Below are 24,921 nucleotides of genomic sequence, written 5' to 3' on the forward strand. Positions count from 1 at the left end.
GTTTTCTGAGGGGGCAGGTCCAGGGGGAGAGCGTTCCAGAGCCTTGGTGCCGTCACCTCGAAGGCTCGATCACCCCTTGTTTTTAGCCTGGACCTGGGGACCACCAGGAGGTGCTGATCGGCAGATCTGAGTGAGCGGGTGTTGGTAGGGATGGATATGAGTTCAGTGATGTAGATACTAGGGGCCTGACCGCCGAGTGCTCTGAAAGTAAAAGTGAGGACTTTGAAGTGAATTCTATAGTGTACCGGGAGCCAGTGCAGGGATACCAGAATGGGAGTGATGTGACATGATTTTTTTTACCTTAAGTTGTGAGTAGCCTGGCTGCAGCATTTTGGACCATTTGTAGTTTGTCTGTGGATGATTTGGTGAGACAGGTGAAAAGTGAGTTGCAGTAGTCAAGCCGAACTCTCTCTGTCCTAGTGTATTTGTAGTGTGTGTGTCTGGGGTGTGGGATGTGGGTGATCTAATGATGCACAGGTGTGTTCTATCAGTACTAATCAGCTACCTATTTGCTTCTACTCCTCCCGTGGCAGTAGTACCTCCCCTCCTTCACATATCCATGAGACGGGGGGTGATATCTGCCACAATACATATATACAATATACAATACAGAGTCAAATGAGTAACAGTGAGGTACAATGCAGAGGTATAACTTTGGGTAGTGTAACTGAGGGGTACAATTCCCTGACTGTATTGTTAGATATGGTATTTAATACCACTACCTCTTGTACTTTAACTTCTGGCCATCCAGTACATGATATAAGTATGATGAACACTTTCCCACCTGATGAAACGAAGTCCACACAAATGTACAAATCGAATATTTAATATAGCAAAAGGTATATACAACGTTCACTTGTTTACACTTATGATTTGAAATATGCACTTGTATGGCAAATGAGTATTCGTAGGTAAATCAACATTGAATGTCCAATCTCTGGTTACGCAGGGAGTAAGTATACAACCTGGATATTTAGGAACTATAGCGATGGTACTTAAATGATTATAGCTGGATACACTAAGGGGGGGGGGGGTCCCGCTGGTTGTAAGACAGTAGGAGGGGGGGGTTAGAGAAGCCGCTGGCGGTATCCCATCTGGCCGACGATTTCTTGGGAGAATTCAAAGTCTTGAACACGGTGCCCACAGAACCTCGGTCCGCAGACGAATACAGCTGGACCCTCTGGTGGCCGGTAGCTGCCGGTCCACAACGGAGAGACGTGAGGCGACCTCACTGGTGTAGAGCGCCGTCTCACCTGGAGTCCTCTCCGGGGGGTAGTTCCAACACATCGCAGTGTTGGCCGTTATCCATGGAATAATCAAAGCACCCAAAGCATAATCCAAGCCGTGGAAGGCTCGCCGTCGTCCGGGTAGAGTAATCCAATATACAGGTCCAGTCGCCCTGGCCCGGAGCTCCTCGGATGCAAGCACCACTAGGGGTCTGCCCAGCCTGGTTAAGCGTCCAGATAACGTCAGGAACGATGGGGGTACTGATAACTTTATAACTCTAACCGAACGATGCACCATACATAAATAGACTATTATTAGCTTAATAGAATACGTCCAACTCGACGGTATAGTGCCAAACTATGACTATTCAACTATTAATCCACACGATATCTCAATGCCTATTCTGAGGCCAAGTAGGCCTTACTACACCACACGTGCGTCGTGGGTGAGGCTTCGCGTCTGTCACTCTGTTGGAGGGTAAAGAACTGGACTAAAAAGGAAGTTCTACTTTACTTGCGCCATATATATATGCGCTATGAACAAATAGTACCATTCGTATTTCGCCAGACGTATTCCTACGCGGAACCGGGGCTTGCCACGACATGTTGGGCGGCACGATTGAACTTGAACCTAGGGGTATGGCAACCTGGCGCCAGGTTCTCGTCCAATGGTAGAATGAACTATTATGGGCTGTTTAGTAGACTAAAGGGATATTCAGTGCATATTGTACAAGGAATATACAGGGGATATCAAACGATACAAATACTATTTAAATATATATATATAAATAAATACATATATTCGGTTTAATCTGATCCTTCACAACAGCCGCCCCCTAATTAGTCCCACCTAATTAGCTAAGCAGAGACAGATTAACCGCACTGTCTACCACTCAAGGTCCGCTGTAAGGGTCAGTCAACTCACAAAGTCATGGGGTCATGGTCATCATCGATAGTATCTGGGAGTCGGGGCAGTTCTATGAGCCTCGCCACGGGTCGTGTGTAAGCGCGCCCTTGGACGAGTACTTCAGCTGCTCGGACCTTGCCATCGGCACCGGTGATCACTTTGCTTACGCGGCCAGCCGGCCACATAGCTCTGGGTAGTGACTGGTCGATAATCATGACGACTGTTCCTTCTGTCAAATTGTCTCTCTCTTTTACCCACTTCTGGCGGGTCTGTAGAGACGGTAGGTAGTGGAGTAGGAAGCTGCTCCAAAACTTGTCAGCTAGTACTTGACTGTACCTCCACATTCTTCGGCCGTTCGCTTCTTCAGGCCTGTACATTGTCTGGGGTAGCGCGGGGTCCAGCCGCCCCATTAGGAGTGTGTTGGGGGTGACTGGGTCGACATCTGCTACATCACTGGAGACGTAACCGAGGGGCTTTGAGTTCAATACTCCCTCGATCTCCGTGAGGACTGTCATTAGGACTTCCTCCGCCACAGTCTGGGCCCCAAGCACGGCGTACAGGGCTGTCTTTATGGAACGTACTTCTCGTTCCCAGGTTCCACCGAAGTGGGGTGCGTTCGGGGGATTAGACTGGAAGTCAATCTGGGATGGAGCGAGGTGGGTCTTAAGTTCTGGGCCCATAGCTTGGAAGACTCTCTCTGCTCCTGCGTGGTGTACATCCTCGTCGTATTTCTTTATGATCAGCTCTGTGACCTTGTGTCGGCTGTTCAAGACGATCGGGTACTTAATATCATCCGGTAGATCGGGGGCTCTCCGCAGGCGACCACCCACTCTGATGAGATTATGGGCGTCACTCTCTGGTGCCAGGTGGAGCAGTCTGCTGTCTGATGGGACGGGGTTTCCTCCCTGTAGACAGTCTAGCTCATCGGGGAACGAGTCTCGCTGGGCTCGTTGTAGTAGAAGAAGTTCTGCTTCTTCGTAGTCAGCTGCTGACATGTCAGTGGTGGACTGAATCTCTGGGTGGTGCCGCAGGAATGTTCTTTGCTGCGCACTCTCTAGGGTAATGCAGTCATCTATGTTGGGGTCTGTGGAGGCGACTGTGCTCAGTCCACAGAACATAGGTTTCTTGTTCTCAGCCTCCTCGTTACTTGCTTCCCGTGGGGTGGGCGTAGGCCACTCTCCTTCCGGGAGCTTGAGGAATTCTGGTCCGTCACTGTAGATGTTGCGACGGGTTAGGTCATCCAGAGACATTCCCCGGGTGATGACGTCAGCTGGGTTGTGTTTGGTGTCCACATACCACCAGCTCGCTGCTTCTGTTAACTCTTGAATCTCGGTGACTCTGACTCCCACGAAGACTTTGTATCTGCATGAATCAGACTTGATCCATGTGAGTACTGTCGTGGAATCTGACCACAAGATTGTTCTGTGCACCGGAATGGTGAGTTCACGTTGGATTAACGTGGCTAGATGCGCTCCTGCTAGGGCTGCGCAGAGCTCTAGACGTGGGATAGATTGTTGCTTATGTGGGGCTATTCTTGAGCGGGCCAGGATGAAAGCAGTGTGTATCTTTCCTCCCTTCTCTTGGGCACGCAAGTAGGCCACCGATCCATAGGCTACTTCGGAGGCGTCGCTGAAGACGTGTAGATCAATCTTGCATGTCTCTGGCCTCACTGTGGATGGGAAGTAGCTGCGGCGTATATTGACGCCTGGGAGTGAGCGGAGTTCCGTCTCCCACTCTCTCCATGTTGAGGCAAGGTGTGCGGGTATTGGGTCGTCCCAGCCCTGGTCCTTGTCCCATAGTGCTCGTACAATCATCTTTGCCCTGGTGGTGTAAGGTAGAATACATCCCAACGGGTCATATTGTCTGGCGAGTGTTCTGTACACACTCCGTCTGGTGCTCGGTATCGCAATGTATGACGCCGTGGGTGGCTGATACATCGGCGAGCGTTGGGGGAGAGGCCTCCTAGGGGAGTCTCCTCTTGCGCCTCTCTGTGGGCTGGTACCGGCAGGGTACCATGGCCCGCTGGTCCAGGTGCTATTCCTCGGGGCTGGTCGTGCGTCATGCTCACCCGTGAATAGAGTCGGGGGTCTGTAGCGCAGCGCCGCGGGGGTATAGCCTGGGCTGTACTGGACCTCCTGGTCCGGTGGAGTACTGTGCTGTCGTCGGGCTTGGTTCTCCTCCTCTCCCTCTTCTTCCTCTATCAGGTCTTCCAGATCCTGTAATCGTTTATTTAGCTTCCCCGCAGTGTATGCCGCTCCTTCCTTGTAGCTGGGTCTCGCTTGGACCGGTCTGGGAAGGGGGTCTGCGGGGGGTATAGGCTTGGTCTGTTGGTCAAGTTCAGGGTCGCTTGCTCGGTTAGGAGGCGCTGCCCTTGACTGTTGTCTCGACGAGTTCCTTGAACCCCTGGCGGAGGGAGAGGGTGTTGCCCTGGGGATCATCAGCCGCTTTATTAGCCGCGCCCGTAACTTGTCGCGCTCGGCTTGTAGTCTGTCGCGCTCGGCTTGGCGCTGGATGAGATCTGTGTTGCGCTCTGCTTCTCTTTGGGCATAGTCAGCGGCGCGCTGGGCTTCGGCGGCGGCGCGCTCTGCTTCTCTTTGGGCATAGTCAGCGACGCGCTGGGCTTCGGCGGCGGCGCGCTCTGCTTGTCTTTGGGCACCGTCAACGGCGCGCTGGGCTTCGGCGGCGGCGCGCTCTGCTGCGGCGGCGGCGCGCTCTCCTGCGGCCCGGTCTCTTACCATATTAATTTCCGTCTAAAGGCGTCTCATCTCCAGGCGTATGCGCTCTTCTTCGCTCCGTTGTTGCGCTTGGAGTTGTTCGCGCTCGCTAAGCGCCTGTGCTTGGAGTTGTTCGCGCTCGCTAAGCGCCTGTGCTTGGAGACGATCGCGTTCACCCTGAAGTCGGTCGCGTTCGGTAGAGGCTGTCAGGCTGACGAGGAACGCCTGTTGTAGCATCCTCTCCGCTTCGCTGGGGGAAGGCGGTTGTGGAGGTGAGCCGCTCCTGCGTGAGCCGCTCCTGGGGGTACTCGTTGGGGAGTCCTGGAGCTCTATTTCCTCGGCGCTCTCCTCCTCTTCTTCCGTGCAGAGTTCTCTCTCTGTAGGGTTGTCTTCCTCCCGGGGCTGGTCGGGGACTACTTCTTCGGTAGTGGCGGGGGGTAAAGGCATGTCAGCTCCCTCCTGGTCCCCACCGTGAGCTTGGTCAGTTACATTAGGACCTACTAGGGCCTCTGTGGTCGAGGAAACCTGGTCGTTAAGGTCAGACATAATTTTACTTTCTACTTTTACCGCGTTTACCGTTTGTCGAAGGCTAGGTAGTTGACTGACAGTGTAATCCTCTAAGTACTGAGGTGGCTGTCGTCTGCGCCGCGGGCGTTCTAGGTTAGGAGGACCGTTTCGTGGAGTGTTCATCATAGGCCATTTCAATATTAATAACACTATATTAATATTACACTAGTTACCCTCCGGCTCGAAGGACCAATTGTAACTGAGGGGTACAATTCCCTGACTGTATTGTTAGATATGGTATTTAATACCACTACCTCTTGTACTTTAACTTCTGGCCATCCAGTACATGATATAAGTATGATGAACACTTTCCCACCTGATGAAACGAAGTCCACACAAATGTACAAATCGAATATTTAATATAGCAAAAGGTATATACAACGTTCACTTGTTTACACTTATGATTTGAAATATGCACTTGTATGGCAAATGAGTATTCGTAGGTAAATCAACATTGAATGTCCAATCTCTGGTTACGCAGGGAGTAAGTATACAACCTGGATATTTAGGAACTATAGCGATGGTACTTAAATGATTATAGCTGGATACACTAAGGGGGGGGGGGGGTCCCGCTGGTTGTAAGACAGTAGGAGGGGGGGTTAGAGAAGCCGCTGGCGGTATCCCATCTGGCCGACGATTTCTTGGGAGAATTCAAAGTCTTGAACACGGTGCCCACAGAACCTCGGTCCGCAGACAAATACAGCTGGACCCTCTGGTGGCCGGTAGCTGCCGGTCCACAACGGAGAGACGTGAGGCGACCTCACTGGTGTAGAGCGCCGTCTCACCTGGAGTCCTCTCCGGGGGGTAGTTCCAACACTCCGCAGTGTTGGCCGTTATCCATGGAATAATCAAAGCACCCAAAGCATAATCCAAGCCGTGGAAGGCTCGCCGTCGTCCGGGTAGAGTAATCCAATATACAGGTCCAGTCGCCCTGGCCCGGAGCTCCTCGGATGCAAGCACCACTAGGGGTCTGCCCAGCCTGGTTAAGCGTCCAGATAACGTCAGGAACGATGGGGGTACTGATAACTTTATAACTCTAACCGAACGATGCACCATACATAAATAGACTATTATTAGCTTAATAGAATACGTCCAACTCGACGGTATAGTGCCAAACTATGACTATTCAACTATTAATCCACACGATATCTCAATGCCTATTCTGAGGCCAAGTAGGCCTTACTACACCACACGTGCGTCGTGGGTGAGGCTTCGCGTCTGTCACTCTGTTGGAGGGTAAAGAACTGGACTAAAAAGGAAGTTCTACTTTACTTGCGCCATATATATATGCGCTATGAACAAATAGTACCATTCGTATTTCGCCAGACGTATTCCTACGCGGAACCGGGGCTTGCCACGACATGTTGGGCGGCACGATTGAACTTGAACCTAGGGGTATGGCAACCTGGCGCCAGGTTCTCGTCCAATGGTAGAATGAACTATTATGGGCTGTTTAGTAGACTAAAGGGATATTCAGTGCATATTGTACAAGGAATATACAGGGGATATCAAACGATATACAAATACTATTTAAATATATATATATAAATAAATACATATATTCGGTTTAATCTGATCCTTCACAACAGGTAGGGTGCAAATGAGGTATGAATGTAGTGCAAATCTCTTTAATAATAGATAAATATAAAGTGTGTTAAAGTGTCTAAAGTGAATAAAGTGAGTGGTAAGGTGAGTGTTTGTTTAAATTGAGTGTGTACATGTGGATGTGTGTGCAGTGTGTGTAGATGATGGGTTGGTGTTACATAGTGTCATTGTCATTGAGCATCCTGATGGCCTCGGGATAGAAGCTCCTTCCTCCTTTAAACAACATACATGGGGGAGTGCTGTACATGGATATTAGCACTAGTGTTAATTACTACAGTAATCAATTGCTTTTATACAATTTTTTTCTTTTTTTAATAATCCTTGCACACACAAAGACCAATGCTTTATTTTGTTTGTAAATTGGCACAAACAGGACCATTATAAATTCAGAGTGCATCAGATTTCCTGTTTGTTTATTCAGAGCCCTCTCAAAGCATTCAGAGAGCCAATCAGGCTCAAGCCGATCTGGCCAAGCAGTAGGGGCAATGGAGCGTTCTAATGTTCACAATAGCCTACTTAATGGTATCAAGCTAACTGGCTATACTTCAACATGCTAGCTGACACTCTGCAAAAATTAAAATAACCAGATCACAACTTTTTATTTTCACGACTGCCACAGGGAGTATGAGCTCAAACATGTAACTGACAAAGACATTTATCTATTTAATTTCTCCTACATCACATCTGTTATCTGAACCTCTCTTTTTTGTGCTCTGTTCCAATGGAATCGGAATGCTCTTTATTTTAATCAAAGCGTCAGATTGTGTATGAACTCACCCTTTGTCAACAACAAATAAGCTGTGGTTATAACCACTCATGGAATGTCTCTCGTCCAATCACAACACACGTTTGGAAATAAATGTTGTATAAATCTTTATTCAAACCAGAAATACAAATAGCCTACAAGCCAGAAATACACAAAATACATCAAGTTTTACTCATATGAATAGTTTGAAGCCTAAACCTTTCCAGCCATTTTGGGACACATTTGTCCACATATATTTCTTTGCTGTTTTGCGTAACACAAACTGAGTGCCATTCAGCTGCATTGTATTGGAGTGACGCCAGACATCTCTTTGGCAGACATCTCTATGGCAGACATCGATATGGCAGATATCTCTATGGCAGACATCGATATGGCAGACATCTCTATGGCAGACATCTCTATGGCAGATATCTCTATGGCAAACATCTCTATGGCATACATCTCTATGGCAGATATCTCTATGGCAGATATCTCTATGGCAGATATCTCTATGGCAGACATCTCTATGGCAGACATCTCTATGGCAGACATCTCTATGGCAGATATCTCTATGGCAGACATCTCTATGGCAGATATCTCTATGGCAGACATCTGTAGCACTTTGAGATTTGGTTCCAAATGTAAAGTGCACTACAAATTAAATGTATTATTATTATTATTATTATTATTATTATTATTATTATTATTATTATTATTATTATTATTATTATTATTATTATTATTATTATTATTATTAACACTGTCAACTTCCTATAGAAGAGTGGGCTTCTCCAAGCCCCCCTCCCGGTCCTCCTGCACATATCCCAGAATGCCCTGAGAGCTTTGCGAGTCGGCATACTTCTCACAAGATTCCCCCGTCAGGCTGGGGCCACATACCACCGACAGAGACACGTAGAGCTTGCCGTGGTTCAATGTGTAGCTCTTCTGGGTCAGCTGACCCCGGGTAGGGATGACACTGCCCCCCCCCAGCAGGTCATCGTCCTGGCCGTTGTCCCTGTCCCACACCTCAAAACGCACAGAGCTGTTGGGGAAAGAAGGGAATTAATAAAGACAAAAGAGAGGAGAAGGAGGGAAAGGTTACCTACACAACGCTAATATGATAACAGGGCTGTTATAGGATTGCTGTGGCAAACCAGCTGAGAAAATCTCCCTAAATTTTTTTTCTTGTACTATATTTGCCATTATTATATTGTTCCTTTTCCACCCTCATCTGCACCTTTGATTACACTGCTTACTTGCTCCTATTCTTACATTCAGAGTTAATTATATTGTTTACACTGCAAATTTTGTATCTTTACTATAGTTGTATTGCCTATATTTATGTCTTGTACTATTACCATGTCCGTACCTGTACCCCCCCCCCCCCCATGCTTCTATGACGCCCACATTTCCACAAGGGGAGCAATAAAGGAGTATCTTATCTCACCTTATCTTATCTAAGATCTTAATGTGAGAGCTTAAAGCTGCAATAATTATATTCTGACCACTAGAGGGCAGCAAGGAGCCATTGTAAACAAAGCTTTGCCTTTCCTCCCAGAATTAAAGCCTTGTCTTGTCTCGCTAAAGTGATCATTGTAAATGCATCATGTACAAACATAACATAACATTCCCCTCTGACATTTTCTTCCCTATTTTTGGTTTGCCTGGTTTCCTTGTGTAAAACTGCTTGTACATCATCAATCAGAATATCTATGCTAGTTATGTCACATGAATGTATAAATAATTATATCACTATATTTACTAGATAAAAAAACGAAACAGAAATGTAATCATAAAAACTATACATTTATTCAGGGTAATTCCCTATGCGTTTTTTGACATAGTTGCTATAGTTTTGCCAAAATGAGTGGCCCTCAAGATCAAGGTATGTGGCCCTCCTGCTTGTCTTGGGTTGATTGGCAAATGGAAGGAGGGATCCCAGAATGTAGCACCTTTATTGTAATGCTTTTGGTATGTGCCCATAAAATATAATAAATATAATAATTACATGCATATGTGACTGGGAGAGAAATGGAGTCTATAATATGATTAATAATTTAATTGAACTCTTAGATATAAATATCCAATAGCCTGAATTCATTGATGGGCAATATCAACCAATAAACACAATAAGAGACTATACTATAGCTGCGTGTGACAAGAAGCAGCCTGATTATTCGGTGTGTGCACAAGAGAAAGTGCAGGTGCCGAGAGCATGAAAGGGAGGATGACAACGGTATATAAGACCACAAAGAATGAGTTAATGTGTGAGTTAAAACTCAATTTAAAGGAACATGGCAACATTATGGGAAATATGATTACCGTGTTCCCCAGAGTCAGACCAGAAGATAGATACCAAATTCTATAAATGTGTGCTACACTAGGCTAGCTTGCAGCTGGATAGCTTTCTACAGAATGCACAAAGGAAAATGGTATCTATCTTCTTGTTTGACTCTGGAGAAGACAGTAAGCACATTTCCCATTCTACCTGGAGAGGAAGAATGAAGAATGACGGACTCACGTTTTTCTTGTCAGGACCACGGTTCCAAAGTCCATTTTGCGGTTCCAGTAGGGGAAGTCGTTGTTCCATATCACCTTCGTCACCATCGCTTGTCCACCGTAGGACACCTTGACATAGGCGTCCGTCTTGGTGAAGTAGTCGCCCTTCAGGCCGGCGGCTCGGATCACCGTCACAATCAGACGGGCCACGCCGGGCTTGGTGACACACAAGATGATTAATGGTTAAAATTGGCCATGGGAGAGGGGGGGGGGGGGGGGGGGTTGACCATGCCAATTAAATATAATAGAAGACAGTATAACTGTTAGTATCATGCCAATCAAATCTAATAGAAGGCAGTAGAGCTGTTAGTACCATACTAATAGAATATAATAGAAGACAGTAGAACTGTTAGTACCATGCCTATAAGATATAATAGAAGACAGTATAACTGTTAGTACCATGCCATTAAAATATAATAGAAGCTAAAATAACTGTTAGTACCATGCTAATACAATCTAATAGAAGACAGTAGAACTGTTAGTACCATGCTAATACAATCTAATAGAAGACAGTATAACTGTTAGTACCATGCCAATACAATCTAATAGAAGACAGTATAACTGTTAGTACCATGCTAATACAATCTAATAGAAGACAGTAGAACTGTTAGTACGATGCCAGAAAAATACAATAGAAGATAGTATAATGTTAGTACCATGCCAATAAAATACAATAGAAGATAGTATAATGTTAGCACCATGCTAATACAATATAATAGAAGACAGTAGAACTGCTAGTACCATGCCAATAAAATCTAATAGAAGACAGAATAAATGTTAGTACCATCATCATGCCATTCAAATACAATAGAAGACAGTAGAGCTGTTAGTACCATGCTAATACAATCTAATAGAAGACAGTATAACTGTTAGTACCATGCCAAAAAATCTAATAGAAGACAGAATAACTGTTTGTACCATGCCATTCAAATACAATAGAAGACAGAATAACTGTTAGTACCATGCTAATACAATCTAATAGAAGATAGAGTGTTGGTACCATGCCAATACAATCTAATAGAAGATAGAACAAGTGTTAGTACCATGCCAATAAAAAATTGTAGAAGATAGTATAATGTTAGTACCATGCTACTACAATCTAATAGAAGACAGTATAATTGTTAGTACCATGCCAATAAAATCAAATAGAAGACAGTAGAACTGTTAGTACCATGCCAATACAATCTAATAGAAGACAGTAGAACTGTTAGTACCATGTCAATACAATATAATAGAAGGCAGCATAACTGTTAGTACCATGCCATTAAAATACAATAGAAGACAGTAGAACTGTTAGTACCATGCCAATACAATATAATAGAAGACAGTAGAACTCTTAGTACCATGCCAATACAATCTAATATAAGACATAATAACTGTTTTTACCATGCCAATAAAATCTAATAGAAGACAGTAGAACTGTTAGTACCATGCCAATCAAATCTAATAGAAGACAGAATAAATGTTAGTACCATGCCAATATAATTTAATACAAGACAGTAGAAGTGTTAGTACCATGTCATGCCAATACAATCTAATAGAATATAGATTGTTAGTACCATGCCAATACAATCTAATAGAAGATAGAATAACTGTTAGTACCATGCCAATAAAATCTAGTAGAACACAGTATAACTGTTAGTACCATGCCCATAAAATACAATAAAAGATAGTATAATTTTAGCACCATGCTAATAAAATCTAATAGAAGACAGTATACCTGTTAGTACAATGCCAATACAATCTAATAGAAGACAGTAGAACTGTTAGTACCATGCCAATACAATCTAATAGAAGACAGTAGAACTGTTAGTACCATGCCAATACAATATAATAGAAGGCAGTATAACTGTTAGTACCATGCCATTAAAATACAATAGAAGACAGTAGAACTGTTAGTACAATGCCAATACAATCTAATAGAAGACAGTATAACTGTTAGTACCATGCCAATACAATCTAATATAAGACAGTATAACTGTTAGTACCATGCCAATACAATATAATAGACGGCAGCATAACTGTTAGTACCATGCCAATACAATATAATAGAAGACAGTAGAACTGTTAGCACCATGCCAATAAAATACAATAGAAGACAGTAGAACTGTTAGTACCATGCCAATCAAATCTAATAGAAGACAGTAGAAATGTTACTACCATGGCAATAAAATATAATAGAAGACTTTAGAACTGTTAGTACCATGCCAATACAATATAATAGAAGACAGTAGAACTCTTAGTACCATGCCAATACAATCTAATATAAGACATAATAACTGTTTTTACCATGCCAATAAAATACAATAGAAGATAGTATAACTGTTAGTACCATGCCAATAAAATCTAATAGAAGACAGAATAACTGTTAGTACCATGTCAATATAATTTAATACAAGATAGTAGAACTGTTAGTACCATGCCAATAAAATACAATAGAAGACAGAATAAATGTTAGTACCATGCCAATATAATTTAATACAAGATAGTAGAAGTGTTAGTACCATGTCATGCCAATACAATCTAATAGAATATAGATTGTTAGTAGTAGTACCATGCCAATCAAATCTAATAGAAGATAGTATAATGTTAGTACCATGCCAATAAAATCTAATAGAATACAGTATAACTGTTAGCACCATGCCAATCAAATCTAATAGAAGATAGTATAATGTTAGCACCATGTCAATACAATCTAACAGAATACAGTATAACTGTTAGTACCATGCCAATAAAATCTAATAGAATACAGTATAACTGTTAGTACCATGCTAATAAAATATAATAGAATACAGTATAACTGTTAGTACCATGCTAATAAAATACAATAGAAGATAGTATAATGTTAGCACCATGCCAATAAAATATAATGGAATACAGTATAACTGTTAGTACCATGCTAATAAAATATAATAGAAGACAGTATAACTGTTAGCACCATGCCAATAAAATATAATAGAATACAGTATAACTGTTAGTACCATGCTAATAAAATATAATAGAAGACAGTATAACTGTTAGTACCATGCCAATAAAATCTAATAGAAGACAGAATAAATGTTAGTACCATGCCATTCAAATACAATAGAAGACAGAATAACTGTTAGTACCATGCCAATACAATCTAATAGAAGATAGAGTGTTGGTACCATGCCAATACAATCTAATATAACATAGAACAAGTGTTAGTACCATGCCAATAAAAAATAGTAGAAGACAGTATAACTGTTAGTACCATGTCCATAAAATACAATAGAAGACAGAATAACTGTTAGTACCATGCCAATACAATCAAATAGAAGACAGAATAACTGTTAGTACCATGCCAATACAATCAAATAGAAGACAGAATAACTGTTAGTATCATGCTAATACAATCTAATAGAAGGCAGTATAACTGTTAGTACCATGCCAATACAATCAAATAGAAGACAGAATAACTGTTAGTACCATGCCATTAAAATACAATAGAAGACAGTAGAACTGTTAGTACCATGCCAATAAAATACAATAGAAGACAATAGAACTGTTAGTACCATGCCAATACAATCTAATAGAAGACAGTAGAACTGTTAGTACCATGCCAATCAAATCTAATAGAAGACAGTAGAACTGTTACTACCATGCCAATAAAATATAATAGAAGACTTTAGAACTGTTAGTACCATGCTAATACAATATAATAGAAGACAGTAGAACTCTTAGTACCATGCCAATACAATCTAATATAAGACATAATAACTGTTTTTACCATGCCAATAAAATACAATAGAAGATAGTATAACTGTTAGTACCATGCCAATAAAATCTAATAGAATACAGTATAACTGTTAGCACCATGCCAATCAAATCTAATAGAAGATAGTATAATGTTAGTACCATGCCAATAAAATCTAATAGAATACAGTATAACTGTTAGCACCATGCCAATACAATCTAACAGAATACAGTATAACTGTTAGTACCATGCCAATAAAATCTAATAGAATACAGTATAACTGTTAGTACCATGCTAATAAAATCTAATAGAATACAGTATAACTGTTAGTACCATGCTAATAAAATACAATAGAAGATAGTATAATGTTAGCACCATGCCAATAAAATATAATAGAATACAGTATAACTGTTAGTACCATGCTAATAAAATATAATAGAAGACAGTATAACTGTTAGCACCATGCCAATAAAATATAATAGAATACAGTATAACTGTTAGTACCATGCTAATAAAATATAATAGAAGACAGTATAACTGTTAGTACCATGCCAATAAAATCTAATAGAAGACAGAATAAATGTTAGCACCATGCCATTCAAATACAATAGAAGACAGAATAACTGTTAGTACCATGCCAATACAATCTAATAGAAGATAGAGTGTTGGTACCATGCCAATACAATCTAATAGAACATAGAACAAGTGTTAGTACCATGCCAATAAAAAATAGTAGAAGACAGTATAACTGTTAGTACCATGTCCATAAAATACAATAGAAGACAGAATAACTGTTAGTACCATGCCAATACAATCAAATAGAAGACAGAATAACTGTTAGTACCATGCCAATACAATCTAATAGAAGACAGTAGAACTGTTAGTACCATGCCAATACAATATAATAGAAGGCAGTATAACTCTTAGTACTATGCCATTAAAATACAATAGAAGACAGTAGAACTGTTAGTACCATGCCAATAAAATACAATAGAAGACAATAGAACTGTTAGTACCATGCCAATACAATCTAATAGAAGACAGTAGAACTGTTAGTACCATGCCAATCAAATCTAATAGAAGACAGTAGAACTGTTACTACCATGCCAATAAAATATAATAGAAGACTTTAGAACTGTTAGTACCATGCTAATACAATATAATAGAAGACAGTAGAACTCTTAGTACCATGCCAATACAATCTAATATAAGACATAATAACTGGTTTTACCATGCCAATAAAATACAATAGAAGATAGTATAACTGTTAGTACCATGCCAATAAAATACAATAGAAGACAGAATAAATGTTAGTACCATGCCAATATAATTTAATACAAGATAGTAGAAGTGTTAGTACCATGTCATGCCAATACAATCTAATAGAATATAGATTGTTAGTACCATGCCAATCAAATCTAATAGAAGACAGTAGAACTGTTAGTACCATGCCAATAACATCTAATAGAATACAGTAGAACTGTTAGCACCATGCCAATAAAATATAATAGAATACAGTATAACTGTTAGTACCATGCTAATAAAATATAATAGAAGACAGTATAACTGTTAGCACCATGCCAATAAAATATAATAGAATACAGTATAACTGTTAGTACCATGCTAATAAAATATAATAGAAGACAGTATAACTGTTAGTACCATGCCAATAAAATCTAATAGAAGACAGAATAAATGTTAGTACCATGCCATTCAAATACAATAGAAGACAGAATAACTGTTAGTACCATGCCAATACAATCTAATAGAAGATAGAGTGTTGGTACCATGCCAATACAATCTAATATAACATAGAACAAGTGTTAGTACCATGCCAATAAAAAATAGTAGAAGACAGTATAACTGTTAGTACCATGTCCATAAAATACAATAGAAGACAGAATAACTGTTAGTACCATGCCAATACAATCAAATAGAAGACAGAATAACTGTTAGTACCATGCCAATACAATCAAATAGAAGACAGAATAACTGTTAGTACCATGCCAATACAATCTAATAGAAGACAGTAGAACTGTTAGTACCATGCCAATACAATATAATAGAAGGCAGTATAACTGTTAGTACCATGCCAATACAATCAAATAGAAGACAGAATAACTGTTAGTACCATGCCATTAAAATACAATAGAAGACAGTAGAACTGTTAGTACCATGCCAATAAAATACAATAGAAGACAATAGAACTGTTAGTACCATGCCAATACAATCTAATAGAAGACAGTAGAACTGTTAGTACCATGCCAATCAAATCTAATAGAAGACAGTAGAACTGTTACTACCATGCCAATAAAATATAATAGAAGACTTTAGAACTGTTAGTACCATGCTAATACAATATAATAGAAGACAGTAGAACTCTTAGTACCATGCCAATACAATCTAATATAAGACATAATAACTGTTTTTACCATGCCAATAAAATACAATAGAAGATAGTATAACTGTTAGTACCATGCCAATAAAATCTAATAGAATACAGTATAACTGTTAGCACCATGCCAATCAAATCTAATAGAAGATAGTATAATGTTAGTACCATGCCAATAAAATCTAATAGAATACAGTATAACTGTTAGCACCATGCCAATACAATCTAACAGAATACAGTATAACTGTTAGTACCATGCCAATAAAATCTAATAGAATACAGTATAACTGTTAGTACCATGCTAATAAAATCTAATAGAATACAGTATAACTGTTAGTACCATGCTAATAAAATACAATAGAAGATAGTATAATGTTAGCACCATGCCAATAAAATATAATAGAATACAGTATAACTGTTAGTACCATGCTAATAAAATATAATAGAAGACAGTATAACTGTTAGCACCATGCCAATACAATATAATAGAATACAGTATAACTGTTAGTACCATGCTAATAAAATATAATAGAAGACAGTATAACTGTTAGTACCATGCCAATAAAATCTAATAGAAGACAGAATAAATGTTAGCACCATGCCATTCAAATACAATAGAAGACAGAATAACTGTTAGTACCATGCCAATACAATCTAATAGAAGATAGAGTGTTGGTACCATGCCAATACAATCTAATAGAACATAGAACAAGTGTTAGTACCATGCCAATAAAAAATAGTAGAAGACAGTATAACTGTTAGTACCATGTCCATAAAATACAATAGAAGACAGAATAACTGTTAGTACCATGCCAATACAATCAAATAGAAGACAGAATAACTGTTAGTACCATGCCAATACAATCTAATAGAAGACAGTAGAACTGTTAGTACCATGCCAATACAATATAATAGAAGGCAGTATAACTGTTAGTACCATGCCATTAAAATACAATAGAAGACAGTAGAACTGTTAGTACCATGCCAATAAAATACAATAGAAGACAATAGAACTGTTAGTACCATGCCAATACAATCTAATAGAAGACAGTAGAACTGTTAGTACCATGCCAATCAAATCTAATAGAAGACAGTAGAACTGTTACTACCATGCCAATAAAATATAATAGAAGACTTTAGAACTGTTAGTACCATGCTAATACAATATAATAGAAGACAGTAGAACTCTTAGTACCATGCCAATACAATCTAATATAAGACATAATAACTGTTTTTACCATGCCAATAAAATACAATAGAAGATAGTATAACTGTTAGTACCATGCCAATAAAATACAATAGAAGACAGAATAAATGTTAGTACCATGCCAATATAATTTAATACAAGATAGTAGAAGTGTTAGTACCATGTCATGCCAATACAATCTAATAGAATATAGATTGTTAGTACCATGCCAATCAAATCTAATAGAAGATAGAATAAATGTTAGTACCATGCCAATAAAATCTAATAGAATACAGTAGAACTGTTAGCACCATGCCAATAAAATCTAATAGAATACAGTATAACTGTTAGTACCATGCCAATAAAATCTAATAGAATACAGTATAACTGTTAGTACCATGCCAATAAAATCTAATAGAAGACAGTATAACTGTTAGCACCATGCCAATAAAATCTAATAGAAGACAGTATAACTGTTAGTACCATGCTAATAAAAAATAGTAGAAGACAGTATAACTGTTAGTACCATGTCCATAAAATACAATAGAAGGTAGTATAATGTTAGTACCATGCTAATAAAATCAAATAGAAGATAGAATAACTGTTAGTACCATGCCAATAAAAAATAGTAGAAGACAGTATAACTGTTAGTACCATGCCAATAAAATCAAATACAAGACAGTAGAACTGTTAGTACCATGCCAATAAAATATAATAGAAGGCAGCATAACTGTTAGTACCATGCCAATAAAATCTAATAGAAGACAGTAGAACTGTTAGTACCATGCCAATAAAAAATAGTAGAAGACAGTATAACTGTTAGTACCATGCCAATAAAATCTAATAGAAGACAGTAGAACTGTTAGCACCATGCCAATAAAATATAATCGAATACAGTATAACTGTTAGTACCATGCTAATAAAATATAATAGAAGACAGTATAACTGTTAGCACCATGCCAATAAAATATAATCGAATACAGTATAACTGTTAGTACCATGCTAATAAAATATAATAGAAGACAGTATAACTGTTAGCACCATGCCAATAAAATAGAATAGAATACAGTATAACTGTTAGTACCATGCTAATAAAATATAATAGAAGACAGTATAACTGTTAGTACCATGCCAATACAATCTAATAGAAGATAGAGTGTTGGTACCATGCCAATACAATCTAATAGAAGATAGAACAAGTGTTAGCACCATGCCAATAAAAAATAGTAGAAGACAGTATAACTGTTAGTACCATGTCCATAAAATACAATAGAAGACAGAATAACTGTTAGTACCATGCCAATACAATCAAATAGAAGACAGTATAACTGTTAGTACCATGCCAATACAATATAATAGAAGGCAGTATAACTGTTAGTACCATGCCATTAAAATACAATAGAAGACAGTAGAACTGTTAGTACCATGCCAATAAAATACAATAGAAGACAATAGAACTGTTAGTACCATGCCAATACAATCAAATAGAAGACAGTATAACTGTTAGTACCATGCCAATACAATATAATAGAAGGCAGTATAACTGTTAGTACCATGCCATTAAAATACAATAGAAGACAGTAGAACTGTTAGTACCATGCCAATAAAATACAATAGAAGACAATAGAACTGTTAGTACCATGCCAATACAATCTAATAGAAGACAGTAGAACTGTTAGTACCATGCCAATCAAATCTAATAGAAGACAGTAGAACTGTTACTACCATGCCAATAAAATATAATAGAAGACTTTAGAACTGTTAGTACCATGCTAATACAATATAATAGAAGACAGTAGAACTCTTAGTACCATGCCAATACAATCTAATATAAGACATAATAACTGTTTTTACCATGCCAATAAAATACAATAGAAGATAGTATAACTGTTAGTACCATGCCAATAAAATACAATAGAAGACAGAATAAATGTTAGTACCATGCCAATATAATTTAATACAAGATAGTAGAAGTGTTAGTATCATGTCATGCCAATACAATCTAATAGAATATAGATTGTTAGTACCATGCCAATCAAATCTAATAGAAGATAGAATAAATGTTAGTACCATGCCAATAAAATCTAATAGAATACAGTATAACTGTTAGCACCATGCCAATACAATCTAATAGAATACAGTATAACTGTTAGTACCATGCCAATACAATCTAATAGAATACAGTATAACTGTTAGTACTATGCCAATAAAATCTAATAGAAGACAGTATAACTGTTAGTACCATGCTAATAAAATATAATAGAAGACAGTATAACTGTTAGCACCATGCCAATAAAATACAATAGAAGATAGTATAATGTTAGCACCATGCCAATAAAATATAATAGAATACAGTATAACTGTTAGTACCATGCTAATAAAATATAATAGAAGACAGTATAACTGTTAGTACCATGCCAATAAAATCTAATAGAAGACAGAATAACTGTTAGTACCATGCCAATACAATCTAATAGAAGACAGTATAACTGTTAGTACCATGCCAATAAAAAATAGTAGAAGACAGTATAACTGTTAGTACCATGTCCATAAAATACAATAGAAGATAGTATAATGTTAGTACCATGCCAATAAAATCAAATAGAAGACAGAATAACTGTTAGTACCATGCCAATAAAATCAAATAGAAGACAGAATAACTGTTAGTACCATGCCAATAAAAAATAGTAGAAGACAGTATAACTGTTAGAACCATGCCAATAAAATCAAATAGAAGACAGTAGAACTGTTAGTACCATGCCAATACAATCTAATAGAAGACAGTAGAACTGTTAGTACCATGCTAATACAATCTAATTATAAGATAGTAGAACTGCTAGTACCATGCCAATAAAATCTAATAGAAGACAGTAGAACTGTTAGTACCATGCCAATAAAATATAATAGAAGACAGTAGAACTGTTACTACCATGCCAATAAAATCTAATAGAAGACAGAATAACTGTTAGTACCATGCCAATAAAATACAATAGAAGACAGTAGAAGTGTTAGTACCATGTCATGCCAATACAATCTAATACAATATAGATTGTTAGTACCATGCCAATAAAATCTAATAGAAGATAGAATAACTGTTAGTACCATGCCAATATAATTTAATACACGATAGTAGAACTGTTAGTACCATGCCAATATAATTTAATACAAGACAGTAGAAGTGTTAGTACCATGTCATGCCAATACAATCTAATAGAATATAGATTGTTAGTACCATGCCAATCAAATCTAATAGAAGATAGAATAACTGTTAGTACCATGCCAATAAAATCTAGTAGAAGACTGTACAACTGTTAGTACCATGCCCATAAAATACAATAAAATATAGTATAATTTTAGCACCATGCTAATAAAATCTAATAGAAGACAGTATACCTGTTAGTACAATGCCAATAAAATCCAATAGAAGACAGTAGAACTGTTAGTACCATGCCAATAAAATCTAATAGAAGACAGTAGAACTGTTAGTACCATGCTAATACAATCTAATTATAAGATAGTAGAATTGCTAGTACCATGCTAATATAATCTAATAGAAGACAGTAGAACTGTTAGTACCATGCCAATATAATAGAATAGAAGACAGTAGATCTGTTAGTACCATGCTAATACAATCTAATAGAAGATAGTAGAACTGAAAGTACCATGCTAATAAAATCTAATAGAAGATAGTAGAACTGCAAGTACCATGCTAATAAAATCTAATAGAAGATAGTAGAACTGCAAGTACCATGCTAATAAAATCTAATAGAAGATAACAGAACTGTTAGTACCATGCTAATAAAATCTAATAGAAGATAACAGAACTGTTAGTACCATGTTAATAAAATCTAATAGAAGATAACAGAACTGTTAGTACCATGGTGGAGCAGCAGTTGGAGTCCAGCTTGTTGTCGTGGTTCTTATTACATCTACACTGGCAGTCTGAAGTCTCCCATCGACCGTTCTTGCAGGGTTTGTTGGGACAGGACAGAGACATGGCGTTGCCTCTGATGTACCCGCTGATGGCATCTCTCAGGCTGGACTTCCGCTCCGGGTCATCCACCTGTGATTTCACAACAGTTAAAGGGGAACTCCACCCAAATAAAAATGTATAGAAGACAGTAGAACTGTTAGTACCATGCTAATACAATCTAAGAGAAGACAGTAGAACTACACCTGTAGTGCTAATACAATCTAATAAAAGACGATAACAATGCCTATGAGATGACCATAGGTCAAGGTGCGGTCCTGCACTGCTCACCAGCATGTGTAGAGAGCTGAGATCGTAGGAGACCAAACCCGGGAGATTCCTCAGGGAGTTGAACCATAGCTTGTACCCTTCTTTGCCACTTGGATTAACCAAGATGTCCCCGGCGTTCCCGGTGCCTCCTGTCACCTCGGTGATTCGGTCTGTGAAGGCCGAGCCGAAGCTGTCGGTGCCTCTGACCTTCCTGCTCTGCGCCCTGCAGTATTGGACGGTCGATTTGGCTGCAGCCTTTCCGACGGTGGCCCCAGCTTCCATGTCGAAACAGTCGCGGACATCGCGCTGCGACACGTCGTTCATGGCCACCTCGCAGGTGGGGACGGCGGTGGTGGACAGGACCTGGCCCCCGAGGTTGACCTTGCGGAAGAAGTGCGTCCCGTAGATGGAGATGAAGTGGTGGTAGGCCGCCTTGCTGTGCAGGCTGTATTTGGCGGGAAGATTCTGCAGGGAGGCAAGGAACTTTGGACTCATAGGAGGATGAGACATGAGACGGAAGCTGAGGACAGAGACGTAGAGAGTATTTCAAGTTGTGTAACGTCAGACTCAGTGTAGCGCACGCAACAAGGGGGCAAAAGGGAAACGTAATCCTGGTCAGAACATTGGGGCAGACTACAATACATTTGCATTTGTTATTTTGTTAGTTTGAAATGGCTTTTAGTCAGCGGAGTGCCATGGTTTCTCCATAGAGCTCCATTAGGCCTATACTTTTAGTCAGGGCTGTCATGGTTTCTCCACGTGACTCAGCGGGTATTGCTGATTGGCTCGAACACATTGGTCCTCATTCCCGAACGGACATACATAAAATTTACCAAGGATTAAACGGTTTGGCTTATTACAAACGTTATTAACGTGGCTATGATTCAGGATGCTTTTTGTATTTTATTTTTGTATTATTTTTTAAACAAACACATAAACAAACATGACAACACACGATAAGATATACAAGCATTAATTGTCAGAGCACATCCAATGAGATCACATTTTAGTTAATTGTCTTATATAAGATATACCCCTAATACCTGTTATCTAAAAAACCTACACACATATGCTCCAGCTCGAACCCCCCCCTCCCGGACCCCACCTTGAGAAGTACCTCCACTATCCCTCGCACCTAACCAGACACTACCATTATAAGCTAGCTTTTATTCTCTCCACCACTTCTAACCACATTGACATTTTGGATTCATTGAGACCCAGAATTCTTGCTGTAGATATTTCTTGATAAATCACATCGAGATATGTAAGAGACCAAACTTTACGGCAAATTTTTTTCGGTTGAAACCAGCGTGATGCGATCAGCTTTTTAGCTACTGTGATACCCGATAAAACCAATCTCTTTAGCTGTGGATTCACTGCAAACTCAAAAACATCATTCAATAGTAATACCGAGGGGTGTACAGGTATATTCCAAGATACGAGTTTTGATAATTGTTGGGTCACATCTTTCCAGAATGCCTTAACTGGTGGGCAGTCCCAATACATGTGCATAAATGTCCCTTCGTCCCCATTTGTACATTGGGAGCATTTGGAGTCTTGTTTAAGCCCCATTCGGCACAGTCTTATAGGAGTCAAGTATGTCCTGTGAATATAGTTAAGATTGATATGTTGATGATCCGGGTTCCTTGATGTAAGTCGGACATTTGCCCAGGCTCCTTGCCAATCAAAGTCATTTTCCAGGTCTGGTATATCCCTCCTCCAGACAGAGTCTAGTTGGAGGGTTTCATACGAGGACGTTAGTAATTGATGATAAAATTCTGAAACAAAACCTCTCGATGTCTCTCTTTCGTAGAAGAATTTGTGGTATCTGTGCATGGTGTTCAATTGGTCTGTCTAATGGAACACCGTGAGACTTCAAACATAGCTGTAACTGTTTGTAAAAAAGCCATGTGGACTTGGTGAGATAAAAAAATTTGCGTATTTCTTTATCACTACAAAAACCCTGTTTGTTAAAAACATCCCCTAATGAGTGTATGCCTTGCTCTTCCCATATAGGGAATCTTATAGATCGTTTTTCAATTAAGAGTGCATTGTTATTGAATAAGGGAGTATGATTGTGCCATTTATGTGGATTAGGATTTTTTTTTGTGATTCACGCCATATCCGGATCGCATGAGTAATTATGGGGCCAAATTTTCGTTCACAGTGCTTGATTGGTAGTTTAGTGTATGCTATGTCCTTCAGTCTATGTGGGGCTACTATGTTTTCTTCTAATTTTCTCCAGGATACTAATGCTTGGGGGTCAAACCATGTTGTCAATGGTCTTAATGTGTACGCCTTAAAATATTGGAAAAAATCTGGAAATGCCATGCCACCATCTGCTTTATTTCTCTGTGCGGTGGATCTTTTTATACGTGGTGGTTTGTTATTCCAAATAAATTTGTATATGGAGGAGTGTAATCTTTTCCAGTAACCCTCTGGAGGGGGTAACGGTAGCATTGAACTGAAGAAGTTGATTCTAGGTAGTACATCCATCTTAACTATTGATATCCGTGCTTGTACTGTGTTTTTAAGTTTTGCCCATCTATCGTCTTTGATTTTGTTTTGGATTTTTGTGTAATTGTGCTTCACCGTTTGTCTTATGGTGGGGAATATTTCCACTCCCAAGCATCTGAAATGTTTTACCATCGGTATCTCTCCTGGGAGGGTTATATCTTTTTTTGCAGGGGTGTTAAGTGGAAGGAAAGCCGACTTCGGCCAATTTATCTTAAATCCCGATAAATCACCAAAGTCCTCAATCAACTTGAGCAGATGAGACAATGTGGTGTTGGGGTTTTGCATGAACAATATTACGTCGTCCGCATATAAACAAATTTTTTGTTGTGTGCCCTTGATTACGATTGGTTCTATGGATTGCTTGTACATACATTTTCATATGAAAGTCCATTATAAGTATGCAGTATGATAACTACTGTACATCTCTGACGTTTATAACAAACCAAACCGTAAATCGGTTGAACATTTTGCAAGCTATGGTTAATTCAATAGTACATGCACCATAGACATTCATGTTATGAGTGGGCGTGCTGCCTGTGGCGAGA

At 39.3% G+C, this 24,921-nt stretch overlaps 1 protein-coding gene across 1 annotated transcript in view; it reads right to left on the reverse strand.

The window, feature by feature from the left end:
• Positions 1 to 8,535: 8,535 nt before the first annotated feature.
• The window catches only part of prf1.3 (perforin 1.3), a gene marked incomplete at both ends in the record, with an annotated part of 41,450 nt that continues 25,064 nt past the window's right edge, over positions 8,536 to 24,921 (reverse strand). The window contains 4 exons of the mRNA XM_084333429.1: positions 8,536 to 8,806; positions 10,286 to 10,479; positions 21,497 to 21,682; positions 21,881 to 22,379. Coding sequence (XP_084189555.1) covers positions 8,536 to 8,806; positions 10,286 to 10,479; positions 21,497 to 21,682; positions 21,881 to 22,379 — 1,150 coding nt within the window. The remainder of the gene's footprint in view (positions 8,807 to 10,285; positions 10,480 to 21,496; positions 21,683 to 21,880; positions 22,380 to 24,921) is intronic.

The sequence above is a fragment of the Notolepis coatsorum genome (genome assembly GCF_963971535.1).
Source record: "Notolepis coatsorum genome assembly, chromosome: 17".
Classification (NCBI taxonomy): Eukaryota; Metazoa; Chordata; class Actinopteri; order Aulopiformes; family Paralepididae; genus Notolepis; species Notolepis coatsorum.